Consider the following 27,584-nt stretch of genomic DNA (forward strand, 5'->3'; position numbering starts at 1 on the left):
ACAGCTTTCAAAACTGGCTACTTGGGAGTTGGATTTGCTCCGATTTGTGCAAAAACGCAAATATTAATAAAATATGACTGAAATTTGAATCATGAGAACTGGCTCCTGAAATCGGCTTCTGTGCATACTGCAGATGTTAAGTTAATCATAAACAGTAATGTACATACCATTAAATTGCAACCAGTCTTACATTATTGATATGTCTTTGGAACGCGTCAAAGTTGAATTGTTCAAATCTGTAATTGTTTTAGAAGTCAATGGTAAAAGTTGAGTAGCTTTAATTAACTTCCTGATATCTAGAATGAACATTTACACTACATAGAAAATAATTTACATTTTGACGAGTGAGGAATTACTTGTAGATATGTTTAATTAGAATTTCTGCTTTTCAAAATTACATTATGGAAGGGTTGGCTTGGAATTCTCACTACTTGAAAAGCAATTATTGATATCCACTGTAACCATTACCCCCTTCTGAATTAGATGCAAAAAGGGCTTACCTTAAAGCACATTTCCATTTTGCAAAGCATCTGAACATTTAAATGACCCTATTTTGAGTTTGGCATGAATACTCTCCATACCAACAACATCATGCCAACCAACAACACTATGTCAGTCAGTGTATAGCATGATGAAGTAAAATACCATAAGAATATACCAATGCAGTGTTGAAATCACAGAGTACATTTATGTCACATCACAGAAAAGACAGGAATTTTTTATTTAGTGGAATGTCAATATTTTATTGTCAAGATGACTCCAACTTTTTTGGAAACACTTATCAAAAAACAAATTAGCAGTTGGCATTTTCAGTGCATGTAGTTACCACAATAAACTTCCCTGACTGAGAACATGTGTGTCAAATTTAAATATGGATTCCTTTCAATGTTCGAGGGACAGTGCTTTACATAGGAGATAATTTTATCAAATGTAAAGCAACTCTATACAAACGCTGACTGACTTCAGGACATTGATCAGGCTTTGAGTGATTTCAGAGTACAAAAAAAAAACTAAAAAACCCAACCACTGCATAACAGTAACCCCTTTTGGCTTCCAGCCCCCGATTTGTTGAATAACCCAATAACTGAAGAGAAACTGTATTTTTTTTGGGAGGACTGCAATCCAAGTCCTGGCATGAAGATTTAAGACATTCAATTTCAGCTCTTCACACCACATGTTTTCTATAATCTCGTTATCCCTTCCCCGTTGTCGCTCTGCATTAGTCTGACTTCTCCTTCTCCTTCATGTGCAGGAACACTATGCTGAAGATAAAGAGTCCGGCCATCATGGAAAACACGCTGGCGTAGTATGGGAAGGCTGAGGGGATGAAGCGCTCGTACTGAGTGTGCTGCAGGGGACGTACGGAAACCTGTGATAAGAAAAAAAAAGCAGACGTTAAGCAGCTATACATTAGAGCATGGTAGTTAATGCAATATAAGAAAGAGGAACTATGAATGATTAGATCTCTGGTGTTTTAGCCCATTTCTGATTTAAATAGACTTAAGTGGAAGAAAGCTTGTGATTAACTTGCCTGAGTGGAGGAGTAAAGGTGTGTGTATCCCAGTCTGTTGTAGTCGACCTTGAACTGGAAGACTCCGTACACATCGGGCAGCTTGAACTGGACACTATATTTATCTCCTAATGGAAAGACAACAAAGAATGAATACAGTTAGTGACTGCAAATGTGCATACAGCTCTAACCCACACACTCAAATCAGACTGTTTCATAAGAACAGCAACATACCCTTTTTCTTGAGATAAGTCCTGACGAAGGGATCGATCCTCACAAACTCCAGCTGAATATCATCTCCGTTGAAGGGAACCCAGCTACCCTGGGACAACATCTCGATGACAATGCTGTACTCCTGCGTGGGAAAGTTTTAAAACTTCAATGAGAACACGTGGAAAATACAGACTTTCTTTCAGGCTCAAATAAAAACATCTTCAGTGGGTTAATTGTTCACATAAGTCACAGAAACTCACCACAAGATCAGTGATTGTGTACGCTGCTGGGGGATTGACCTCTCCAACAGGGTGATGGGTGACAGCTCCCACCCTGAGGACTCCGGCCTCCTTGAACACCCAGCGAGACAGAGCCTCGGCCAGCTCCATGTTCCCTGTCTGCTCGTGCCTGAAAAAAAACACAACAAGAAATGCAAAAATTGGAGATGGATAACTGGACAATACAGATTTTTTTGCGAAAATAAAAATGCAATATATTCCAGTTAGATTTGATCCCTTCTGATTGGATGCAAAATGTTTTATTAAATAATATAGTACAGTATAATTTATTCATATATTACAGTTTGTCAGCAGGGAATAAGAGTGCGTTTACACTATACAAAGAGCTCGTTTTTGGTTTGAGTCGGGTCTGCCTGAACCTAAAAATGCCATTATTTAAAATCCTTCTAATTTGTTATAAAACGTGACGGTTGGCCTTTGAAATTATTTTAAGACTCTTATTTATGCTCTACAGTCATTAGAGTCGTACACATAACATGTTCTCTGCACATGTTTTAAAATGTAACACAAAGAAATATTGCAGGTCAAAAATTGAATGGCAAGAAAAATTGCGAGCGGTCAGAACATAGGAGGACATTGTAAAAGAAGCTGTATTAGCAATTATGAACAGCAAGGCTTACCTCGGGGAGCCGGGCGTGGCTTTCTGCACTGCAGAGTTGAAGAAGGCGTCACTGAAGAACTCTAGGGAGCCGCTGAAAACCACTCTGGCATTGTTTCTGGCCTGAAGGCCGGCGATCATGAGGGTGTTCTTGCCAACAGCATGGGGGTACTGGAAAGGTTTTTTTTTTTTTAAATAAGTATATTATCAGTAAGAAACAAAGAAAATCATGTCACATGTTGTGTAGCTCATTTGTTATACAGAGAAAAAAAAGCTATCTATGGTTTCTTAGTCCAAGCTTAATCATGGAAGGGGAAAACATTACACTATTTCCATCCAGGGTTGCACTAGTTAAATAACCACATGTCTATTTTATAGATGAATGATGAACTTTAATAAATAAGCTGATTCTAATCAACTCCAAGACATAGTATGGTCCGTATGAATAAGCTCAATAAATAAACTACTTAATAAATGAATCATTAAACAATGTTCAGTGACCTTACCTGAGAGATGGGTCTGTCGGGGAAAAAGGAGTAGGCAGTGGAGGAGCCGGTCAGGATGTCCAGGACAAGAGGGTTCTCTGGGTCTGCCACCATGCTGCAAGGGGGGGGAGGCATGTTAAGACTGTATATGGCTTGCATTTTCAGTTCAACTTCAAACATTAATAAACATATTATACTTAGTTCTTGTGTGCTTACCCAACACCCTTGAATAGAACCGGTCTGTTGGTGGGTGTACCAACAATGGTTTGAGCTTTCATCAGGTTCTCTGGGTCAGCAACTATCAGGGTGTGCTGGAGACAAGAAGGATCACTTGTAAATAACAACAAAGAAGTGCAAATTTAAAGGCTTGTTGAGAGAAACAAAGTGAAGTAGCCTTCTGTCTGATCAGAACTCTGTTTACCTCTCCAGGGTCAGACACGTCGTAGTTGTGATGGTCGATGACGGCAGTCTTTTCTTCATCAAACTCCACGCCACACTCGCTGCCCAGCTCCCTCAGGGGATCACCTGTAAACAGGAGAAGAGCATTAGTTCAGTGTATGCAATAATATGGTATTTTATCTAATATTACAAAATAAAGTCATGGGAATTTACTCACCAATATCTGAGTTAGCAGCAACCAGGACATTGCCTCCACCATCAATGAAGGATGTGATAGTCTCCACATTTATGTTCCCTCCAAAGTCTGCAGGAGATCAAAACGTTTAAAAATAAAAATCAAGTCAACAAGTCAAACGAAAGTCTTTTAACTTGATTTTGACTCAAGAGTGTTAAATTTACCCTCAACGGATGGTGCAAATATGACTAAATGGTCATACAGGAACTGTCCGTATTTGATCAGAGATAGGGAGGGATCGTCAGCCGTCTTGAATGTGATGTCAAAGCCTCGATCTGAATGGGAGAGACACATCATGACAAAATAGTTAAAATACTTTGTTGTGGATTTTCAGTAACTTGAACAAAGAACTGCTAACTTCCATACTTTAACTCGTTTACAATTAGCACTTATGTCATTGATAAAACTTCCTGTCAGTGGTTATTTTCAAGGGTAATGTGAAGCCACCAAAGTTTTATTTTCAAAATAAAGGATCTTTTATATTATGTATACATGGTATTCTATTCAAATGGGAATGTGGGTTACCCCAGTGTTGGAAAGTAACTTATTATGTCTACTTAAGTACAATTTGGAGGTACTTTTACTTTATACTTCAACACTAGGCTACTACATTTAGGAAGCCAAAACTCAACTTTTTAAAAACATTTATTTAGTAACCTTAAGTTACTTTTCACATTTGGTTTGTCAATAAAACATATGAATAAACTATTAAGTTATGATTTAATTACATATGGAAAGATGTTCAACATTATTTCAATAATTAAAGTATTGCATTGATACTGTAAATAGGAATGTATCAATACTTGTAATCCATGCATTACTTTTGCCTGTTTTATCAGTAGTAGTAGTAGTAGTAGTAGTAGTAGTAGTAGTAGTAGTAGTAGTAGTAGTAGTAATGGTGGTAGTAACAGTATTTCTATCCTGTGGCATTGCTTATTTTACTAGAAGTAGATGATCTGGTTTTCCCCATTACATAGTTCACCAGCTTGACATTTTTTAAGCAACATAGCTGCAAATAAATTAGCAATTCCTTTACAGTATGACGGCATGCAAATCATTAGTTAGCTGGAAAGCATGTCCTCATACTGTTTATAACATGATGTGTTTTGAAATCAATGTAGCCTTGATCGAATCCATAAGTCATATCTGAACTTTTGGTTGCTGACTGCTGAATTGATAATAAAATATATTGATTGTATGAAATTATTTATTATTTGTCGTTACGTTTTGTAGAAGTATGCAAGAGTGTCCCTGACTGTGTATATTGAATGCACTGCAAGTCAAAATTAACAAGCACTTATACTACTATTAGATAGGTACATATATAATAAACTGCCAGCGCCTTAATTGAAGTTTGGCAAGACTCAGCGAGCATAATAAAGCTAACGTTAGCCTAGCCGTGCTGGATAAAGCTCAAGTCTACAGGCTCAAGTCCTAAAGGCCGTCAAGTCATGTTACCTACAAGAGACTTGTTAGCAATGCACGGGGGGGATAAAACGGTATAGAGTAGAGTATTTATGGAGGAAGAAATCACATTTCTTACTGACCTGCCAGACTGCGGAAGAAGATTGAATGGGTGTCTTTGATGTTGAGGTTGTCCAGCAGAACCAACGTTTTGCCGTCAGCCAAAGCACAATGCAACACAGAGGCTAACGCAAGTAACACAAAGACACTGTTGTCCAAAAGTCTGAACCTCCTTTGGGACTTCATTCCGGTTCGTTTTTTGGAAGATAATAAAGAACCGGGCAGGCTCGTCTGCATGACTGCTGTCAACGACGCCATTTTGCTGCAGAAGTCGACGTCAGCGTTAAGAAACTACTTCACTTTGACCCCGAGCTGCAGCCAATCACAGAGAGGAACGCGTCTCTCTGACTGACTCTCCGCCAATGGGAGAAAACCTTTATTATAAGGCTGACCATCACGGAAGAAGTCCTGTTTGGGGAACTAGGAACCACATCTCTACACATTTAAAGAATAATCATAGCTAAATATAAACAATTCCATGACTTTATTATATAATGAGGTGCATTGCCTGCAGTATCTGAACGTTTGGGGATGGTTTTCTTAAGAGATGTATTATGTTATGCAATCATTTAAGGAAAACGATGTAAATGCAATGAACATGTAAAGTAAACTAGTATGTCATATTACTGTAAAGTGACTGTTAGTTATATAATGTATGAAATATTTATCCCACATTCCTGGAAATTCCTTTTCTCCAACATTCTGGATGTTCTGTGAGCAATGTGGACTTAAACGGACAAAGGTATAGCAAAACGTTTTTAAAAAAAGTTACAATCAAAGCACAACACAAGGCTAGTGAGACTGTGATGACTTTTTATTGTTGGGATGATTACTTTCAGTGAGTGTAAGTTACTGATATCTAATACGAATCTTGCAGGTGTTAATACAAACAAAACAAATAATAACTTAAAACCTTTGCTGTCAGTCTTATACCAATGTGACTATTTTACGGCAATACCAAACCGAAAGTCTTGATATCACAATAAAACGGAAAACTGTTAACCAGGTTGTCATCCCCCGTATGTTCCTTTTATGTTTTATCAGAGGTATTAAGACTTTTTCAGAAGATAAAACAAATATACCAATAGTAAACAAGCACAATGTTAGGTAGGACATGAAACCACACTTCCCACTTCCTAAAAAAGGAGGGGGCAATAAACACCCAAATACATCTTTTAGCAGCCCCTCTGTTTATGTATATAATGTCTGAAAAGAGAGATTTTCATGAAAATACTTACAACTAAGTACAATAAAATAGTTTGACTATTTAAGAAAAATGTACATACCTCATCTGAATGAAATGGAAAAATAATGACAAGGGCATTTCTTAAGGGAAAATAGGTAAAACAGGATTGTGATTTCTAAATACAAAGGACATATCATAGTCATACATTTCAGTCAAAAAATAAACAAACTACAAGACATACAATCCTGGAATAAGGGAGAAAATAACATCACTTTTGACCCCAAAAAATGGTTATATTCTATGTTATAAATCCAGTTCAGATTCACTTGTAACAATTGCAATCCTCAAGCTTCCTTTCATATATTCTCATCTCCTATTAAATAATTACATTTCTTTCCATTAATATTTAATATTTCAAAATTTCTTTCTTCACAGATCTTCCCCCGATGCCTAACTCTCACATTCCATCTCCTGTTCTTTTTCCTTCTCTTCTTCTGCTGCAGCTTCTTCTTTTCCTTCTGTGTGGAGCTCAGTGTGGTTTTCCTCTTCCTCTTCCCTCCTCTCCTCGTGAGTCACCCCTTCAGTCTCTTCTTCTTGTGTCTCTCCCACTATCCCTCCCTCTGCCTCTCCCTCTCCCTCTCCAACCCGTGTTCGGAAGATCAGCTCTCCTCCTTCCTGAATGACTTGCTCCGCCGTGGGTTGCCATGTTGTGACAGATTCCCCCTCTGCAGTGGTTGCTGTGGTGTATTGGTAGAAGTCGGAATCTGCCTGAAACATGACGAGGGCCTGCGCTGTGTGGATGCGAACGTGCTGGGCGAGGGAGCTGGCGTCCATGAATTTATCACCGCATGAATCACAGGCGTACAAGATCTGGGTGTTGGGGTCTGGGAACAAGAGAAGAGTTAAGTTAAAAGAGTGACACCAATGTGTTTTTCAGTTATTTTGTCTGTACACACAAACTGAAAGATTGACAATAAAGTTGACGTTGACTTTGATAAATTCATGCAGTTCTTTAAAGGGGCGCTTTAATGCTCATTTTCAGGCTCATATTAGTATTTGTTGGATGTACATGTAGGAGAGAAACTCCCTCTGGAGGGAACTTTGGGATTTTAGCATTTGCAAACCCTTTACATGCACAAAAACCTACATAGCACACTACCGGGAAGGGGAAACCTCCAAAAGCATTATAAGAGCCATTCATATACACTGCCTAGCCAAACAAAAAGGTCACAAGCCAGTGGGGGGCAATGCTATGATCTGGGGTTGCTGCAGTTGGTCTGGTCTAGGTTCAGCAACGGTATGTGCCCAAAGAATGAGGTCAGCTGACTACCTGAATATACTGAATGACCAGGATATTCCATCAATGGATTTTTTCTTCCCTGATGGCACGGGCATGTTCCAAGATGACAATGCCAGGATCCATCGGGCTCAAATTGTGAAAGAGTGGTTCAGGAGACATGAGACATAATTTTCACACATAGATTGGCCCCCACAGAGTCCAGACCTGAACTTGATTGAGAATCTTTCGGATGTGCTGGAGAAGACTTTGCACAGTGGTCTGATTCTCCCGTCATCAATACAAGATCTTGGCGAAAAATTAATGCAAGACAGAAATAAATGTTGTGACATTGCAGAAGCTTGTGGAAACGATTCCACAGCGAATGCGTGCCGTAATCAAAGCTAAAGGCGGTCCAACAAAATATTAGAGTGTGTGACCTTTTTTTTGGCCGGGCAGTGTATTATCCATTCTGTTTTTCAATATTTTGCCACATTGACTCTTTTCATTTTTTCCACAACATTTCATAAGGTCTATTACAGTACAGTGTGAAAATGTATTTTATATACACTTAAAACTTGACCTGACTAAATAAATCCATGATAGTAATCATCACTGACAAAAGTACAGCGGTGGCATGTTTTTTCCCCAAGACTCAAATTTAAGAGCTAATAGGCAATTTCCTGAAAAGAAATTATTATATAAAACGGAAATGTGAACATCTACAATTCTATGATGATAAGACGATATAAAGCTCCAGAACAGCTATCCAATAGATCTTGAGTATGTTTTTTTTTCAACATCCTGTCATTTTTATCTCTGTAGCAGACTTGTTATCGTGTTGTAATGCAGTTGAGCAACTGCACATTCACACAAAAGTCACTTAAGCAAGAAGCATTTGTCTGCTCTGAAAATAGGTTTTAAAGCATTCATTGATTAAATGTGTGTGTATCTATGACTGTTTTAAATGTATCATTAATACTTTATGGAATGTGTTGAAAGCTGATGTTGAATACTGTTCTGTTACATGTATTTTCCCCTGTGTTCCCAAATGTAATTTCATGTTTTAGGTTTATTAATGATCCACTAATGCCATCTAACGGCGAAGGTTGGTAGCGTTTCGGAAATACGTCTGTCTTGATGACGTCATATACTTTGGACTCCGTTATCGTTACACTGGCTCACACTGGATCGGAAAGCAGGGTGCTCCGCACTCTTCTTGTTTACACGATCTCCAGCTTCAAGTTTGACTTTGAAAGCATCGTTGTTTTACCCTACTTCATCACACCATAAACAGTGAACTGGAACTTGTCGTCTGCGTGGTTTGTTGGAGAGAAGTTTAACTATCTGTCGACTTGGCAAGCCATTGGGGGTAGATGGCAGAACATACCATAATAACAACTCAACCACTGTACAAATTCTGGCCATACACAAGAGGATCAGTCTGGAAAAATGCTGAATGTTATTCCACTGTGGCATCTTAAACCCTCACCACAGCTTTTCCCTTAAAATAAAGTTGAATTATGCATTCCTAAGTTTAGTGTTTTTCTGTTTTTCCAACTTGTGTCGGATATCCTGTAAGCGCCATCCCAGACCACATTGTTAGTATAATGTCCTAAACCAATGAGATTATTCCATTATTCAAATGCAGATGTTTGTATTCATACTGACACGTATTTTCCTTGCAGTCTTACCTGCTTCTTGTACTTTCTCCACTGCCTTTGTGATTTCAGCCTTTAAGGCCTCCGTCTCATCTGCAGACACTGAAGTAGCCACGGGAACAACTGTAAACAGAAAACATGATAAACAAACGCTCAATAATGTGTGAGCACTTAATGGTTATTTTATTATGTGCAAAAGTTCATAGTGATAAATGCGGCTTTTGTACAAGACAGGGAGATGACATTTCCCTTAGAATCCCTGAACTCTGCTTTAAGATTTTTTTTTAACGTTCTAAGGCTTATCCTTCATAAAGTTTGTAGTTATTTTGCCATAATATTTGAGGTTTTCGGCCATTATAAGCTACGATCATGCCCTCCCGCTCTAACTAATTTTGTTTTCCTGTACCTTGTCTTTATTAATAGTGAATATGTTGAATTAAAAGAAAAGATGTTGTCCGACCTGTCAGCTGAGCCACGGCGCTGGCTGCCAGGGTGACGATGTCCTCCGTAGTGACGGTAACTATGTTGATCTCGCCGTCAGAAGTGGGAGCCCCAGCGCACCCGTCGAGACCCTCGTCTGCGCTGCCCCCGGCTAACACCAGCCGCTTCATTCCGGCCTTGCCTTGGTGAACGGTTTTGACGTGCGAGCGCAGATTGTCCACCCGGTTGAAGCCGCGACCGCATTTATCACAGAGGAACGGTTTCTCTCCTGAGAGAGAAGGAGGGAGGAAGTGAAAATATAAGGAGGAAAGCTGTGAGGCAAGGCAACTTCATTTGTATATTACATTTTTTTTTACGCAATTCAATATGCTTTGCAGAGTAATTAAAATACAGCTAAGGTAAAATATGTACTTAATAATGCTACTGCTTGATTTTGTTTTGATCATAAATGTGTTCTTACTTGACGTGTGCTCGTCTATTTATTTAGTGGGGTAGTCTACTAATTGTATTTCACTTTTTATCTAAAATGTGAAATACAATTAGTTCTCTGCCAGTGCATAGAGATGTACAGTTTCTCCCCACTGTGCACCCGCAGGTGTGCACAGTGGTGTCCTTTGCTGTAAGATTGTACATTACCCCAGCATGGAACAGAAAAGGATGTATGCTTCATGGTTTGAATGTGAAAGAGGACAGGCAAGACTAGTGTAGTTTAAATTAAATTACATATTTTAAAAAGATAACTTTGTCCTTACCTGTGTGGATGATAATGTGCTTGGACAGGTCTCCCACATTAACAAATGCCTTTGAACACATCTGACACTTGTGAGGCCGGACATTGTCGTGATGCCGAATGTGATTGGCCAGTTGACTGGACTGTACAAACCTGTCCGGAGAGAGAGAATGAATTCAGAATCAAATGAAAAAGGATAAAAAACTGATCTTCAGCACATTTTGTAAAAAGATTATTGGCAGTATGTTTTTTAATATGGTACTTTTAAAATGCCACATGCTTGGCCATACACATGGTATGGGAGTCCCACGACATAGCACCTCTTGAATAATGGTCTGGTTGTTTAAGCACAGGCTGATGTTTGATCAATTGTTCATATATAATGTGTTTTCTGCTGATATTAAGTCTTAATGCACCAAATATTCGGATATCAAGGTTATTTCACAACAATAAAGTAAAATGAAATTGGGTTTTGTAACAGTTTTAAATATAAATAGAATTAAATTTAAAAGTTTGTATTCCTCATACAGTATACAAGTTTGTTTACATATAAACCTTCTGTAACAGCACAAATTCAGCATCATTTTTTATATAACCTTTTGCCGCAGCGATCGCACACGTAGGGTTTCTCTCCGGTGTGCTGGCGGACGTGAGCGATGAGCGAGCTGGCCTGTGTGAAGGCCTTTCCACAGATGGGACAGACACAGGGCTTCTCTCCTGTAAATAAGAATAACAGCATCAACATGGTGTAATGGGAATACAAATCTTATAGTGTTCAAACTATAACTGAAAAATTACAAAATTTTGACTAGATGTCATGGCAGTACCCGTGTGGATGCGTTCATGCCGCTGCAGAGCTCCGGGGTCACTGAACGCTCTCTGGCAGTGCATACAGATGTACGGTTTCTCCCCACTGTGCACCCGCAGGTGTCTCTTCAGATTTCCTAAAAAAAAAAAAAGAAGGTTCCACCACAGAAAGGTTAGGTCAAATGCCTGGAAGACCACACCTTAAAAAACAGGGATTCAAACTAAAAGCAGCAGGAATTGTGTTTGCTCCAGATAAAATAGCCACTGTACACTTTTGGCATTCTTTGCGTTGGTGAAATAACAATTTATCTTTGACTTTATAATCAATTTTGCTGTTTTAGTTTGCATGACCAGTTAATTGTTTTTGTGTAACCATTGTGTTAGTACCACTAGTAGCATTTAAGTAACTCTAACTAAAATAATGTGTTAAACCGTCTGATGGCAACAGTGATTTCATCATCAAATCACCTGAAAATGCTGAAACCAAACATCAGGATTCACATTTTTTACTCTACATTTTTACCATGGATGTGTACTTTATTTGAGATGTTTTAACGTGTGCTTGCCTGTTTATTGATTTTTGTTAGTCTACTCTTTTTATTTTGTTGTGTTTCTTACACACAAAATCCCTGTATAACATAAGTGAACACAATTCAGGAAAAATATGGTCCATACTGTCTTCCTACCTGATGTAGTAAACTGTTTGCCGCATTCCTTGCACTTGAGAGGCCCATCTGCTATATGGATTTTTAAGTGAGCCTTGAGGTTTCCAGGCTAAAAAGACACAAAAAGTAAAAAAAACTCAATATAATTTACTCAGTAACACGTCACTGGTAATTATATTGTTATGGAGCAATCAAACTAAGCTTTTCTAAAGGTTTAAAATGGTATGACATCTTAATGAACAGACCTACAATTTACCTCCAAATATGAACTGTTCACCAACATGCTGTTACCTGGTTGAAGCGCTTGTCGCAGTAGGGGCACCTGTTGCCCTTCTCTGTGTCGTGCGTCTCCAGGTGTCGCATCTTGGCGGTGGGGTCGGAGAAAGCCTTTTCACAGAAGTCGCAGTGGTACGGCTTCTCTCCGCTGTGCACCAGCTGGTGGCGCTTCAGGTTTCCTGACGTGGTGAAGAGCTTGCCGCAGACGTCACAGCTGTAGCGTGCCTCGCCCGTGTGCCGCTTGCGGTGCAGGTTCAGCAGGCTGATCTGTCGATAGCTCTTCCCACACGTCGTGCAGCAGTATGGCTTCAGAGGGCTGGGAATAGACAAGAGTGCAATTAATGATATAAAACTGACAGAGCTCAATTATGCTAATTTTCAGGTTCATATTTGTATTTTGTGTCTCCATGTTTTAATGTTCAAAAAGTTCTTTATGTTTCTCGTACTGCCTGTGCCGCAGTACCTGTTTTCACCCTCTGTCTGACACCAGAGTCCAGTCTGCCCTGATTGGTTAGCTGGCCGGCTCTGTTGTGATTGGTCAACTGCTTAGAGATGTCTAGCCACTCAGCCTATCACATACAATGTGTTGGAGCGCTAGCCAATAGAAGCCTGAGTGTTTCGTAATGATGTCATTATATACCGGTGATATTGCTGAATAAAATAGGTCACTGACCTGTGTGTTTTCTCATGAGCTTTACAGGCTGCGGGGTCGGAGAAAGCCTTGTTGCAGTCCCGACAGCTGAATGGCTTCTCTCCGGTGTGAATGCGCATGTGTCTCTTGAAGTTACCCGTGTGCGTGAACTTCTTCCCACAGTCCTGGACAAGAAAGAATAAATATGTCATTAAGAGTTAGCTGACAAAAACGTTTTAATCCAAAACAAAGTGATGGAGTGATTCAAACTGGTAAAAACACTTTAAAAATCTGTGTTTCTCAGAAGTTTTTTGGCTGCTGCTAATGTAACCCCATCTTGTTGTTAATAATTTAAGATCCAAACGTCCAATGATTAAAATCCTTTAACTGGTTCAAATATTAAGTAAAAAATGAACAATATCTTCAAACAGTATCGTAAATAAAATGTGGCTTAAAAGTTGGATCAAACGTCTGTTTATGCCAACTAATATTTTCTTTCTCACCTCACATTCGTGTGTCACGGAGCTGTAAGGCTTGGACTCGGACCGGCTGCTCATCGTCGCTGACTGAGTTTGTCTGCCTTCTCTGTCGCTGCCTGAATCGCCTTCTTCCATATCGTCTTCCATATCATCATCATCATCATCATCATCATCTTCCTCCCCACATTCCTCTTCGTCATTAGGTTCTCCGTCGCAGGTCTCCCCACTTTCATCCTCCTCCTGTTCTCCGGCTTCTTCTGCCGGCTCCGAAACGTTCTTCTCAGTTTTTGTCTTTGAGGTGTCTTCTTCCTCTGAGTCATTGTCTACAAGGTAGACATAAAAGGCTTCTTGAAAATAAATTCAAACTAGAATAATACAGCAAGCTATATTAAAACCTTTGTACAGTGAAGGAAATACATATTTGATCCCCTACTGATTTTGTAAGTTTGCCCACTTACAAATAAATTAAAAGTCTATACTTTTAATGGTAGGTTTAACAGTGAGAGACAGAATATCAAAAACTAAAATCCAGAAACGTACATAAAAAGTTCCCTCAGCCAGGACACTTAAAATGGGACATGGATAGGTCTTCCAGCATGACAATGACCCAAAACATACGGCCAAGGCAACTAAGGACTGGTAAAGAAGAAGCCCATTAATGGGATGGAGGGGCCTAGCCAGTCTCCAGACCTCCATCCGATAGAAAATCTTTGGAGGGAGCTGAAGCTTCCAGTGGCCAAGCATCAGCCTCCAAATCTTAAGGATTTTGAGAGAATCTGCAAAAAGGAGTTGATAAAAATCTCTCTTGAGATGTGAGCAAACCTGGTGACCAACAAGAAACACCTCACCTCTGTGCTGTCCAATGGTTTTCTCCACCAAGTACTAAGGCATGTTTTGCAAGGGGATCAAATAGTTATTTCCCACCATTAAACACAAATCTATTTTTTTTTTTTTTATGTACAGTGGGGCAAAAAAGTATTTAGTCAGCCACCAATTGTGCAAGTTCTCCCATTTAAAAAGATGAGAGAGGCCTGTCATTTTTATCATAGGTATACCTCAACTATGAGAGACAGAATGAGAAAAAAAATCCAGGAAATCACATTGTAGGATTTTTAATGAATTTATTTTCAAATTATTGTGGAAAATAAGTATTTGGTCAATAACAAAAGTTCATCTCAATACTTTGTTATATACCCTTTGGTGGCAATGACAGAGGTCAAACGTTTTCTGTAAGTCTTCACAAGGTTTCCACACACTGTTGCTGGTATTTTGGCCCATTCCTCCATGCAGATCTCCTCTAAAGCAGTGATGTTTTGGGGCTGTCGCTGGGCAACACAGACTTTCAACTCCCTCCAAAGATTTTCTATGGGGTTGAGATCTGGAGACTGGCTAGGCCACTCCAGGACCTTGAAATGCTTCTTACGAAGCCACTCCTTCGTTGCCCTGGCGGTGTGTTTGGGATCATTGTCATGCTGAAAGACCCAGCCACGCTTCATCTTCAGTGCCCTTGCTGATGGAAGGAGGTTTTCACTCAAAATCTCACGATACATGGCCCCATTCATTCTTTCCTTTACACGGATCAGTCGTCCTGGTCCCTTTGCAGAAAAACAGCCCCAAAGCATGATGTTTCCACCCCCATGCTTCACAGTAGGTATGGTGTTCTTTGGATGCAACTCTGCATTCTTTCTCCTCCAAACACGACGAGTTGAGTTTTTACCAAAAAGTTCTATTTTGGTTTCATCTGACCATATGACATTCTCCCAATCCTCTTCTGGATCATCCAAATGCCCTCTAGCAAACTTCAGACGGGCCTGGACATGTACTGGCTTAAGCAGGGGGACACGTCTGGAACTGCAGGATTTAAGTCCCTGGCGGCGTAGTGTGTTACTGATGGTAGCCTCTGTTACTTTGGTCCCAGCTCTCTGCAGGTCATTCACTAGGTCCCCCCGTGTGGTTCTGGGATTTTTGCTCACGTTCTTGTGATCATTTTGACCCCACGGGGTGAGATCTTGCGTGGAGCCCCAGATCGAGGGAGATTAGCAGTGGTCTTGTATGTCTTCCATTTTCTAATAATTGCTCCCACAGTTGATTTCTTCACACCAAGCTGCTTACCTATTGCAGATTCAGTTTTCCCAGCCTGGTGCAGGTCTACAATTTTGTCTCTGGTCTCCTTTGACAGCTCTTTGGTCTTGGCCATAGTGGAGTTTGGAGTATGACTGTTTGAGGTTGTGGACAGGTGTGTTTTATACTGATAACGAGTTCAGAAAGGTGCCATTAATACAGGTAACGAGTGGAGGACAGAGGAGCCTCTTAAAGAAGAAGTTACAGGTCTGTGAGAGCCAGAAATCTTGCTTGTTTGTAGGTGACCAAATACTTATTTTACCGAGGAATTTACCAATGAATTCATTAAAAATCCTACAATGTGATTTCCTGGATTTCTTTTCTCATTCTGTCTCTCATAGTTGAGGTATACCTATGATAAAAATTACAGGCCTCTCTCATCTTTTTAAATGGGAGAACTTGCACAATTGGTGGCTGACTAAATACTTTTTTGCCCCACTGTATATCCCTGCATCTTGCTTGCAACATTATGTCTCTTGCACAACTGTATTTCTTTAATTCCTTGTATGTCTTAACAGAAGTATTGTTGGAGGATTTTGTTGAAAATACGCCAAAAAATCCAAAACTACATTGAGAAGATCTGTTTACGAAACGAATCAATATCATTTCATTGCAAAATGCACATCGTTATTATATCCACAACATACACAAACATATATTAGATAAACACCAATTAATATCCAAAACTAATAACAATAATCAGATTGTCTTTGTATTTGAGAAGATTGTAAATCTTTTTGTTCACACTTTGATCTTTTTCTTTATGGAAATTGTTTCTCTACAGTTTTTGTTGGATACAGCAGAGTAAAGCAGCACAGCGTGCTCACCTGGTGGGAAGTTTCGTCGAGGAGGTTTTCTGATTCTTCTCCCCCGAGAGCTCATGTAGGAGCTGCCAGCTGATTTCAACTGTGATTCTTTACAGAAGGAGAGCATAAATTAATTCATTAGTCAAATAAAAAGAGTTAAAACACTGTAATAATTATATTAGATAACATTTTGTAGTTAAGTACTGACTGGGTGTATAGTCAGCATCAGCGGGGTCGTCCTGGAATCCAGAAGCCTGTTGAGCCGCTCCTTCTTCCTCTTCTTTCTTCACATGAACCTTCTTTGGAGACCTCAGGGCGGTGGGTTTGGGGGGTCGCCCTTGGCCGGGGTTGGTTTTGGCGGGCTCTGGCTCAGTAACTGTTGTGCGTGGTTTCACAGGGGAAGTGTCTTCCTTTAAGTTTTCCTCATTTACAGTGATTTTTATATCTTCTGTGGGGGGGCTACTATTCTCCTCTGCTTGAGATGCCGCTTCTGCCAGATCACTCTCCGGCTCCTCTCGCTGCTCCTCCTCACTTTGCTTTTCTTCTTATTTTTAAAAAGAAAATGAGAAGTTATTGGAGAAGAGAATTGAACACAGTGGACAATAACTGTTCATAAGGCTCAGAATGTAATACTTTGACTATATTGTATTGCTTAAATAAAATGTTGAATTCACTTCTGTTACAATAACGTACAACATTGTTAGCCATTCCTCATACAAATACTGTGAGCCTTGCACATTCCTTTGTATATTTTTTAATGCCACTGCTTTTAAAACAGCACATTTTCTGAGGTTGAGACGAACTTCCATATTTTTGTCCGATCGTGACTTGAACCGACCCTTACGGTTCCCAAGCCCTAAAGACTGAGCTACTTGTCTTGTAGTAACTTTTTTTGTACATTTGTATTTCTTGTAAAATTATTATTACACCTTTTTTAATAACTTAATTCTTCTTGCTCTGTTTGTTTATTCCTATACACCAAAGCAAAGTTACTTTATTGTAAATCTTGGCAATAAATCTGATTAGGTTTATAGTTTAGCATAAGTAAAAATAAGCAAGCAATTTTGGCCCAAAAGTGGATTGAAATTGTATTATATGCAAGCAAAAGAAATACTTAACTGGATGTGAATTTCAAAATAGATTAATATCAGTTAAAAATTACAACATTTAACTCATAAGAATGCCCAAACCGCAGTTTAAAATGAAAAGCTCTTATTTCTTTAAAATGCAGGTAAAGATTCCAACAATAGAAAGAGTGGGAAAACCTTTTGACTAACAATATGAACACAGGACTCCTTATGCCATTAAAATAAGGTTAAGGTTAAACACATTCAATTGTTGAATTCATTCCAAACAAAAAACTTTTCTTATTAACCTCGACTACCCGTTCCTACACCAGCAGCTATTGATTGACCTGGTTCAGCTTCCGGGAAATTGAGGGCACAGGTGACTCACCGACGGCAAAATCCAGAGTTATGAGGGACGGAGCGGTAGTTGCCATGGACTGGTATGCAGAGCACGCATTCACAATTTCTTGCATCTGTAGAAAGTTAGCAACAGCCAACACGTCTTCCACGTTCTGCGGACTCAAACTCAACTTGGCTGTGTACATGAATTCCAGGACCTGACCCAAACCTACAACCAGAAATAACAATAAAACAGTTCTGGTTATTATTATTACTACCAATTTTCCACATTGAAAGACACACAAAAAATAATAACAACATAAAAAACAACAACATGACGACAACGCTAATATAAATATCTTTTTTTATTTATTATTATTCCTTTTTTTTATATAAAAGACATAGACTGACATGGCATAACTTAAATTAAAGTAAAAACAGTTAATTCAAACACATATTAAAAACATTATGGGAAAGACGACAATAAAAGTAATAGTAATAATACCAATTAAAATGATACCGTTTTTTAAAATAGTAATATATATATATATATATACAGTATAAAAAAAAAATGGTGACTTACAGTATATCTTAATTTTTTATTTAGGATATCTTTGTCTTTTAAGAATTAAAGTAATTTTCTCTGAAGAGCAACACTTGTAGTTGTACAGCAGTAAAAACACCGTGACGGTAAGGCAGGACAAATGAGAAAAATATTAAATGCATAAACATGTTGTGCTCACACATTGATGGAAACCCACCTGCTGCATTGCTGATGTCCAGATGCACCACATCTTTCTGGTCCAGGAAGAGCGTGCGGAAGTAAGCGCTGCAGGCTGCCAGCACAGCTTTGTGGGCCTTGAAGTCCACCCCGTCCACCACAAAGGTGCAGTCACACAGTAGGCCCTGTCGGCGTTGGCGGTTCAGCTGCTCCAGGACCTTCCCACTGTGCCACGGAAACTCCATCGTACCGAAGGATGCTTGAGGATGATGGAGGAGTCTTTGTGGACAGCGAAAAGCAGAGAGTCAAATGGAGCATATTAGGAAATGCTCAAAAAGCTGAAGACAGTCAACTTGACCAGTTTGTTTTTTACAGTGATATGCCATCAATGCGCCTTTATTTAAACACTACTGGTGGATGATGGCAAATAATTGGCAAAATTACGATTATTTTTTGTGAGCCTTACAATGATTATTTATTTGTTTAATGAAAAACATCTCAAATAGATTACAAATATTTTTATAAAAAACAATCAAATGTATATACATATATTTCAAAATAAATACATTTGATAATAAATAAATGAGATTAACTTTTGTGTAACTCGATACCTGTTAATAACTGACTTGTATAATACTAGTATGACTGACCAGAGCAAGTCATACAAATAATGTTCAGTGTAATGTGAAAAATAAATAGAGACTATTGGCATCAAAAACCATGCAACTCCAAAATGAATAATGTTACATAGAGTTAAAACAGTTGTCAGGTTAGATAAATGTTTACCTTAAAACCTTGTTTTCCATTAGTGCAATTAAATGAAACATAAGCTCAAAAAATGTGCAGTCACATGTCTTTGCATAATATAAATAAAAAAGGTAATGTAATCCTGCAAATCACTCGTTTGACGTTTTAATAAATAGCACCAGTGTTTTCGTCAAGTCTGTCTCAAAGTGCATGAATTGACTGTTAGGTATGTAGGTTGTATGGCCAATACTGCAGGACATACTCCAAACAGAGCTAGAATTTAAAATCCAAGACCATTCAAATTATAACTGCGTTGGCTAAAATACTAAGTGCGTAACAACGATATTGTACTGTGGTGTCAGAAATGGAAACAATGTCGCCAGTCATTAGCTTCATGATGGACATGAAACATGACACAAAACATTAGAATATTAAAGTGTAGTAAAGGTTTTTAATGAGTGGAAATTACGTGTCTCTAAAAGTTTTGGACAGCTTTGGTTTGACAGTGCAATGCATCGATTACAATTCCTCCATCCTTGTAGCTTTGTTATCAGGGATTAATTTAGCGTGCCTTGACATGCATGTAGTGAAGGGACAAGATGGCGGAGCGGCGAGTCCGGCCTGTCTTTCCCTCTTGTTGTTTTCTTTGCTAGCTCGCTCATTTCTCTCCCTGCAAGCGCCATGTTAATATAAACTAACTGCTGAATTACCTCTGTGTTGCCGGTTCTTCACTCCGGGTCCAAACTGCAGCTTGGACGACGATACAGAGTGTTTGACTCAGTTAGGCAAAACAAATCCAATCGAGTTTTTCGGTGATCGATCATGCTCCGCTCAGTCCATCCAGCGCCATCTTACTCTCTCTGATCGATTGATAGGGACCGGACGGATGTACAAGTGGAGCATGCGCAGTGTGAAAACGGGTTGTGCACACAATGACCGCGTGGTGGCGCAATAGGCTCAATAAAAACTAATACCTTTAAAGTTACTGTGGTTCTAGAATATTAATGTCATATTTTGTATTCTTGTCCCCACTCTTGTACTTGTAAAGCTGTCTTTACATTTATTTCCAATAATTTCCCCTTAATTTTCGATTTCATACAAAAGTGTAGTCTTCTTGTTTGGTTTTGCTTTTAAACTTGTCTTCTACAATTTTGTTTTTATGACTTGTAAACTTTCCTATTTATAAATCTATGTTCCAATGCTGAACCATCCTTTGGTACGTTTTGAACATGACATAAAACAACCAAACTGCATCAATCCTATATTCCACAAACAAATAAAAGCTAATAAAACATTGGATCTACAATTAATAACTTGCAATTTTTGTGAGCTGATGTATATGATGTATATCAGTGCTTTAATCCCCTGGTATTATCTGAAGCAGCAATACGCTATTAATCTGATTCACACATGTAAAGTTGAAGCCATCAATGTTATAAATGGCAAAACCTAAAAACCCACAATGTAAATAATAATAATAATAATAATAATAGATTTCATTTTTATAGCACCTTTCAGGGGACCCAAGCTCTTTTATTATGTGTCCTTTTAATTAAAAAAATGCATACTCTATTATATGCTAGTGCCGGCGTTATGAGTATCAAATGCAATGATAGTTGTGAACATCCTTTAAGAATGATAATTCACAACATTTCCACATCACTCTGAAAGAATATACAGTACATCATTTCTAGGCTGCTTCACTGTCTAACATAAATCATTTTGTAATGTGGTCTTTCACAGGAAAAGCTTGCCAATATTTAAAGGTCACAGCCTGACGCGAACATAAAGTAAATTACAGCCACATCACAAAGCTGTCGAAATTATTTTAGCTTGAAAAAAGCCTTTGAAATTCTTTTGTCATGGAACCAGGACAGACAAAACACACAAAAGACTGAATAGAATCACCTCTGAGCTTTTGTCCTGATTTTCCGAACTGATTAGATTTTCTTGTGCTGTTCACTGCTTACCCACCTTTAAGCCCATATTGGTTTTTTGTATTTTAATTAGCATATTGAATTTTCTTAACGTTTTTCCATGTCCAATTAGTTACACTTTCAGCTCTATTTTCCTGTTTTTGTTTCTCTAAGATGAAACCCTAAATGGTGTTTTGAAGCCATCTCCATAAACACAGAAATCATACACAAGGGAAGAAATACTGAATCCATTACCATTATAAGTAGACTACATTAGCCCTTATAAAAATGTAATTCAGCTTTTTATTAAATACCCAAGATTTCTAATTTTCTTATAGATTACCAACTCTCCATTGGTAGCTAACACTAAACTTTAGTCCCATGCCCAAAAATCGAAAGCAATCAAATAGCTCACATGTTTATGTCAAAGCAGGATTATTTTATTCACACAAATGTGATATATTTCAAATTATTATTTGCATGGTAACCATCAATTTCTTAGGTGAGTCTTCATTTTCAGAACTAGGTTGGAATACAGCACAAGTAGTGTGTGTGTGTGTGTGTGTGTGTGTGTGTGTGTGTGTGTGTGTGTGTGTGTGTGTGTGTGTGTGTGTGTGTGTGTGTGTGTGTGTGTGTGTGTGTGTGTGTGTGTGTGTGTGTGTGTGTGTGTGTGTGTGTGTGTGTGTGTGTGTGTGTGTGTGTGTGCGTGCGTGTGTGTGTGTGTGTGTGTGTGACCCTGCAGATTTGACCTACTGCTGCTGTGTATATTGAACTAACTCAGAATATAAATGAGCAGCAGCAGGCGTTGTTGCAGTCATGGATATGGAGGACGTGGCATGTTTTATAGAGCAGGGTGCCAACTCTCTGCTGAGTTTTTAAAGTAAAAATTGTTTAAGCAAAGACAGGAAATGCAGGAAGAAGCATAAGAACACAAAAAGTGAGAAGTTTGTTATCAGAAAGCGAGTCCCCTCTTTAGATCTTGATCTCGGTGCGGAAGGTCTGTACGAGCTCGTGTTTGGCCGGCAGTCGCCGTGCCTTGACTGTTAGGGTCCCTTCTGCGCCCAGTGATGATGTCACTGTGGTGGGGTCCACATCCTCAGGTAGTTGGCACTTGTGTGTGAACGTGTTCATCACCGAACCATCCTGGGCCAACTGCCAGAAGAAACAAATATTTAGAATGACTTCGTTGCAGGGATTGAAGCAGGGATGATGTATTCTGTAGGTCTAACAGGAAGCTAGCATTGCTCTGGTACATTCAACAAAAAGTACATTTCCCCTTGACCCATCAATAAAGCTCTTTGGTAAACTTTATGATACCTTCATCTTTGGTACAGCAAGCTAATCCTTACAAATGAATACACATTTTAAGATTTCAAAGCATTTTAAAGCATATTTTCTCATGTAAAAACATTAGTCCATAAACCACCTATGCCTAGGTTGCAACACCTCAAGGTCATGACTTAGTAAATAAGGTTACTGGTGTTAAGCTTGATGTATGTTTTAAGACATATACACAACTTTAAAATCATGATTGGGGAATTTTATGTTTTAGAACAACATGTGAAAGGCTCTTAGCTTTGTTTTAAAAACCTAATAAACTTCAGCGGATGACTTCAAGAATACTGAATAATTTCAGTTTCTAGCACTTATTCCTGCACCACTCTATTGCAGCTATATTATTAAGAGAAACATATTTTAGTCCAAACGTCCTGGAAAGGCTGAAATTGTCTTACAGCTTATGTTAAATTCCATATTAATTTCCAACAGAAGGCTGCCCACCTTTTCTGCATGAACTTCAATCTGGTTGTTGGATGTGGTGACAATGACATCTTCAGGGGAGAAGTCTTGCACGTCAACTGTGAACTGGTATGAATCCCCAAGAGTCTTGATGTTTCCAGATCCACCTAAACCCAAGACAAGATAAGAAATTGTGTAAGATTACAGGAGGAAGAATAGAATAGAATTACTTTATTGATCCCAATTTGTGAAATGTTTATGTTGCAGCAGCATAAAAACAAGGCAATGTAGTTACAATACAATAAAAAAAGGAAGCATTACTTTCATGCAATTATCAACATTATAAAATCAAACAGAATGTAGGCTAATTATGTTCTGTTTTACTAGGTCTTTGTACAAAAGATGTATTCTGTTGCATTCTCTATTGTTTAACGTGCAGAGAGTCTTTATAAAGTCACTGTTCAGATATATCCAAAGCGTGATTTTGGTAAAACATTTATTTTTCCTCAGCAAGATGCAAAACCTGCTGTTTGATGCTTGGCAAGATGGAGTAAATAAGCGTAGAGTTTGAGGAAATGGAAAACAAAAACAGTGAGCTAAAAGAGACTAAAAAGGCTGTATAGCGGAGCGGAACTGTGGAGCGGGGTGACATTTTTCTGAGGTTGTCGCAATAAGACAGACCTTTCATATTACACTTAATGTCAAATTACATGAAGTGTTAATACCCATTTTGAATTGCATTAGTCCATTAAATAGCTGTTATCAGTTGTTACCACTAGCAGTCAAATGTTTCAAATGGGCAACTGCACAAAGTTGGCAGATGTTGACTGATCCACACACCCTGACCACTTCCCTACGCAGAATTTGTCGCTTTTTATAAACATTCCTTTTGCTTCTGTCATTAATTACTATGGCCAATAGAGGTCAATGTGGTCTTGTATTCTTTACAGTGATCAACCATTTGAATAAATGAGAACAGCCTTCTGAATATTCTAGTATGTGAGGCAGGCCCCTTCTGAGTCATATCTATGACACTTATAACCACTGATAACGCCCATCCGATCCAATGATAACATTCAAAGCAAGTTCCATTACTCTGAGCTCAGTGAACAACTACATGACCTCACACACTGACTAGAAATGAGTGTGTGTAGAAATTAGCTCTGATCTCAGGCAGGTCATCTGACTAGGTGACATCATTCCGAGTGTTTGTGTACTGTATGTGCGTGTATGTATTTAGTGTGTACACCAGTCACTGGGCAACCATCTGGTCATTCCCTATGCAGGCGCCATTCCAGATACTCAGTGTGTGAAGTCACGGTGCTGGCAGTCAGTCCAGCATTCCCCAGCATGCTCGTGTGCGTATGTGTGTGTCTTGCTTTCCCATTAGCTGCACCCGCCCTCAGGCTCGAGGACTGCATCTATGGGATACCAACAATGGTTCCAAAACAGTTAAGCTCTCCCCCTGAGACACTGTGGGCCCCACTCTGAGTCCATTTAAAGTTCAGATGTTACATATTCACAGGTCTGTGTACGCCAACAGGGGCCAATACAGAACAGTTCACACCAGCTGCACAAATTACTGAGCTAGGAGATGAAGCATAAAGTGAAGTCTGCTGATTTGAATTGGTATTTTATACACAAAACATCTGAAAATCCTGAAAGTATTTGCCAAAATATTCTCGAAAAATCCAACTCCAACTTAGAGTGTTTCCTCTTTTTTTTCACTCTTTGCTGACTCCATCAATCTACACTCTTGCTCAGAAAGAAAAATATTTGTCCACACATCTATCATACAAGAGTCCTTCCTGTTGTCTCCCTCCTCTGAACCGTCATCTTGGACTTGTTTTATCTCACATTTATGGAGAAAAACACCACACTTCAAACACAGCACTGATATAAATCTACCTTGTAGTCAAAGCTGTCTCTTCAACCCACTGTTGCTACTTCTTTCACACCACTTTGTATACACAATAAGTAACAGAGACCTAAAAATTGCTCCAAACTTACTGGAAAACCCCAGAGCATTGCTCCCAGGCCTCATGAAGGAGCCAAAGTCCTCAGCAAACAGTCCCCGGCTCTTCTCCATGTATGGGTTACTAGAAGATGAGGATGAGGAAGAGGTCTGGTGGAAACTACGCTCCGATCGATAGGCAGAGGAGTTGGTCCCACTCATGGATGGCCGAGTGTTTTGGGTTAGGCAGAGGAGGAGAGTAATGGGAGGGAAGAGGGAGGCGGAGAGTTGATTCTTCTGCTCTGGGACTCTTCCAGAGTCTTAAAAGTAAGAAATAATTCCCACAGGTCTTCTGTCTTTATTCCTAATTTTTCTTTATGTTGTTTTTTCTGCTTCTTTGTGTAAGGTAGAATGATTAAAATTCCCAACCTGCTGCAGTCACCCACCCTTTGCCCTTATATACTGTATGGTCCCTTGGGCGGTGCGCTCGTGTGTCACAGCTTATTGGGAAAGGGTCATAGTGTTCTATAATTATCATGAGACGCACGAGCGATGGAGAGAGGGGTCTGTTGTTGGAAAAGTTCTGGGCATTGAAGGCTATGAGGTTAAGAGCTAGTGGAGAGTGGGATTGAGGAGGGGGGCAACAGTTGTCATTGCAGACGCAGCATCCCTGAAATAGCTTCCCTTCTCTCTTTAATTTCTCTGCACTCCAGTGATACATCAGTCAATTATTTCAGGCTTTTTTTTTTTTTAAATATAAGTAAAGATACATGTTCTTCCTCTTAGCTACATACAGTACGTATATGTATCAGTGCAGATCGTTTTGGTGTGAGTTGCAAAGTTTTGGAGCTAGTGAGTTCATTTGAAAAACACAATAGCAATGTCTCATTCCAGATGCAGTTAAATGTACAAACTATTTTCTTTCTGTAGCTGTAGCTTGGTAAGCTAGCTTGTTAGTTAGCTAACAATATCAGAAGGATGTGTTAGCTAACCTAGCAGCACTAAGCTAGCTAACACTACAGCTCATATGAGGAGGAGGCTGTTCATGTGTACATGGTGTTAACTTCTTGTCTCATGCTCCAGTAGATGCAAATGTTCTGCGTTGATACAGGTGAGTTAGGTAGAAAGTTGTTCCCAAATAAAACTGCTCACAACAATGTTTTTGGATTATCCTGAGTTAACAGGTAACGATTTTCAGAAAGAGACAAACTGTTAAAGGGCTATTTTACCTACTTTTTTGGTATAAGTTACCCAACGTTCCCTCAAGAGGAAGTTTCTCTATGATAAGATAAGATTTACTTTATTAATCCCAGACTGGGAATTTCTTTCGTTGCAGCAGCAAAATACAATACAATACACGTCATTGCACATAGAAATAAAACATATAACAAATCTACCCCTTTCTGCAACGCCTACATTGGACTCCTTTATAAACTTCAGTTACATGGTGACATCCTTCACGTGCGCTTCTATTAGCTGGCGATCCAAGACACTGTATGAAAGGCTGAGAGGAGGGACATTTCTAAGTGGTTGACCAATCACAACAGATCAGAGCAGACTGCGCTCTGGTTTCAGACAGAGGGCGAAAAGAGGTGCTGCAGCACAGGCAGTATGAGAAAAAATAAAGATGTTTTTTTAACAATAAAGCATGTAAACAAAGTACAAATATGAACCTGAAAATGAGCATAATATGACCCTTACAAGTTTTTCAAATGTTTTTTTGTGCCATCTAGTTCCATTATATTCGAGACAATGCAGAAATCTCTCCAACTGATATTGCCAACACTAAACAACTCACGCCAAAGCAATCTAGATCGATAAACAGCACTACAGGTAAAAACAACAAGTATTTTTGACTTTGGGGTGAACTGGCCCTTTGAAATTCAGTGCCATGACTTTGTCCTGTAATTGACTCCTCAAATGGTTCTGCCAATAAATGACATAGTGTCCAATGTTTTCACAGCATTCAGTTTCATCCTATTTAATAGATAATTGCCATCTGTTCATTGATTCAATCTCTCATTGGCTATGTTAAACAGCTCTTATCACTTATAATACGTTAAGAGAAAAACAAAGATGGAAAGAATGTGCTTGGAAACAAAGCCGTCATCGGGTGCAGGGGACTTAGTAGTGACATTGCTTTGTGGCTATTAATATCTGCATGTAGAGCACAGGCCACGATTAGAAAACGCTCACCACTAGTCTCTGTAGTCAGTGTTGATGACAGCAAAAACATTAATATCCATTTATGGGCTCATTGATAGTACTGAACTTATTTGACTTCTGCTTCGTCTTTGGGATGCCTATAATTTACAGATGGCCTGATATATGTCATTCAACACTCATTTACCGACTGCCAGCGCAAGCGCAATGTCCAACATCAACTATCTGCCATCAGTCATGTTAAAATTGAAATTCAAGGCATTTCAAAGGTTGCCGTCTTTTGTTTTGATGCCTTGTTTGAAAGGTTATGGTACCACAGATTGATATGTGCTTCCAGTCTTATCAGTATAGAGCTCAGAGCCCCTGCTGAAGGTCTAAATCCAGCCCAGCAACTCACTGTGTCCCTGCCAGGGAGAACACAGAGCCTCCTCCCCTCCATAGTAACAGCAGCGTTGTTTTATACTAGCCTTTTGTTCATAAAGAGGTTATGTTTTGAACCTCTGTTGCAGCTATCATTGAAACCACAGCTATAGCAGTCTTCAAATAGTGTTATGGAATGCCAATGATGTAATTAATTGATTGTTCATTCGTCTTTAAC

The 27,584-nt window shown here is 39.1% G+C and overlaps 3 protein-coding genes across 4 annotated transcripts; all 3 read right to left on the bottom strand.

Moving 5' to 3' along the window:
- Positions 1-715: 715 nt before the first annotated feature.
- Positions 716-5,547, bottom strand: ddost (dolichyl-diphosphooligosaccharide--protein glycosyltransferase subunit (non-catalytic)). The gene is made up of 11 exons (XM_063892509.1): positions 5,287-5,547; positions 3,904-4,014; positions 3,722-3,808; positions 3,527-3,630; positions 3,322-3,416; positions 3,127-3,220; positions 2,643-2,791; positions 1,984-2,131; positions 1,745-1,865; positions 1,532-1,638; positions 716-1,369 (listed from the first exon to the last, which is right to left on the bottom strand). Exons 1-11 carry the CDS (start codon positions 5,519-5,521, stop codon positions 1,220-1,222), a joined length of 1,401 nt encoding a protein of 466 aa, XP_063748579.1. The 5' UTR covers positions 5,522-5,547; the 3' UTR covers positions 716-1,219.
- A 512-nt stretch (positions 5,548-6,059) lies between these two features.
- zbtb17 (zinc finger and BTB domain containing 17) lies at positions 6,060-21,323 on the bottom strand. Of its 2 annotated transcripts, none has more exons than XM_063885511.1 (15): positions 19,927-21,323; positions 18,510-18,748; positions 17,798-17,977; positions 16,551-16,883; positions 16,364-16,450; positions 13,440-13,738; positions 12,979-13,121; positions 12,321-12,621; positions 12,051-12,138; positions 11,385-11,501; positions 11,154-11,274; positions 10,580-10,710; positions 9,847-10,095; positions 9,420-9,509; positions 6,060-7,333 (listed from the first exon to the last, which is right to left on the bottom strand). In XM_063885511.1, exons 2-15 carry the CDS (start codon positions 18,712-18,714, stop codon positions 6,900-6,902), a joined length of 2,778 nt encoding a protein of 925 aa, XP_063741581.1. In that variant the 5' UTR covers positions 18,715-18,748; positions 19,927-21,323; the 3' UTR covers positions 6,060-6,899. The 2 variants fall into 2 exon arrangements, with proteins under 2 accessions (XP_063741581.1, XP_063741571.1); XM_063885501.1 differs by having other exon boundaries at positions 16,551-16,886.
- Positions 21,324-21,550: 227 nt separating this feature from the next.
- On the bottom strand, positions 21,551-25,271 carry hspb7 (heat shock protein family, member 7 (cardiovascular)). Its single transcript, XM_063885522.1, has 3 exons — positions 24,880-25,271; positions 22,912-23,036; positions 21,551-22,284 (listed from the first exon to the last, which is right to left on the bottom strand). The coding sequence occupies exons 1-3, from the start codon at positions 25,043-25,045 to the stop codon at positions 22,105-22,107; spliced, it is 471 nt and encodes a 156-aa protein (XP_063741592.1). The 5' UTR covers positions 25,046-25,271; the 3' UTR covers positions 21,551-22,104.
- Between the last annotated feature and the right edge of the window lie 2,313 nt (positions 25,272-27,584).

The sequence above is a fragment of the Eleginops maclovinus genome, chromosome 1 (assembly GCF_036324505.1).
Source record: "Eleginops maclovinus isolate JMC-PN-2008 ecotype Puerto Natales chromosome 1, JC_Emac_rtc_rv5, whole genome shotgun sequence".
Classification (NCBI taxonomy): Eukaryota; Metazoa; Chordata; class Actinopteri; order Perciformes; family Eleginopidae; genus Eleginops; species Eleginops maclovinus.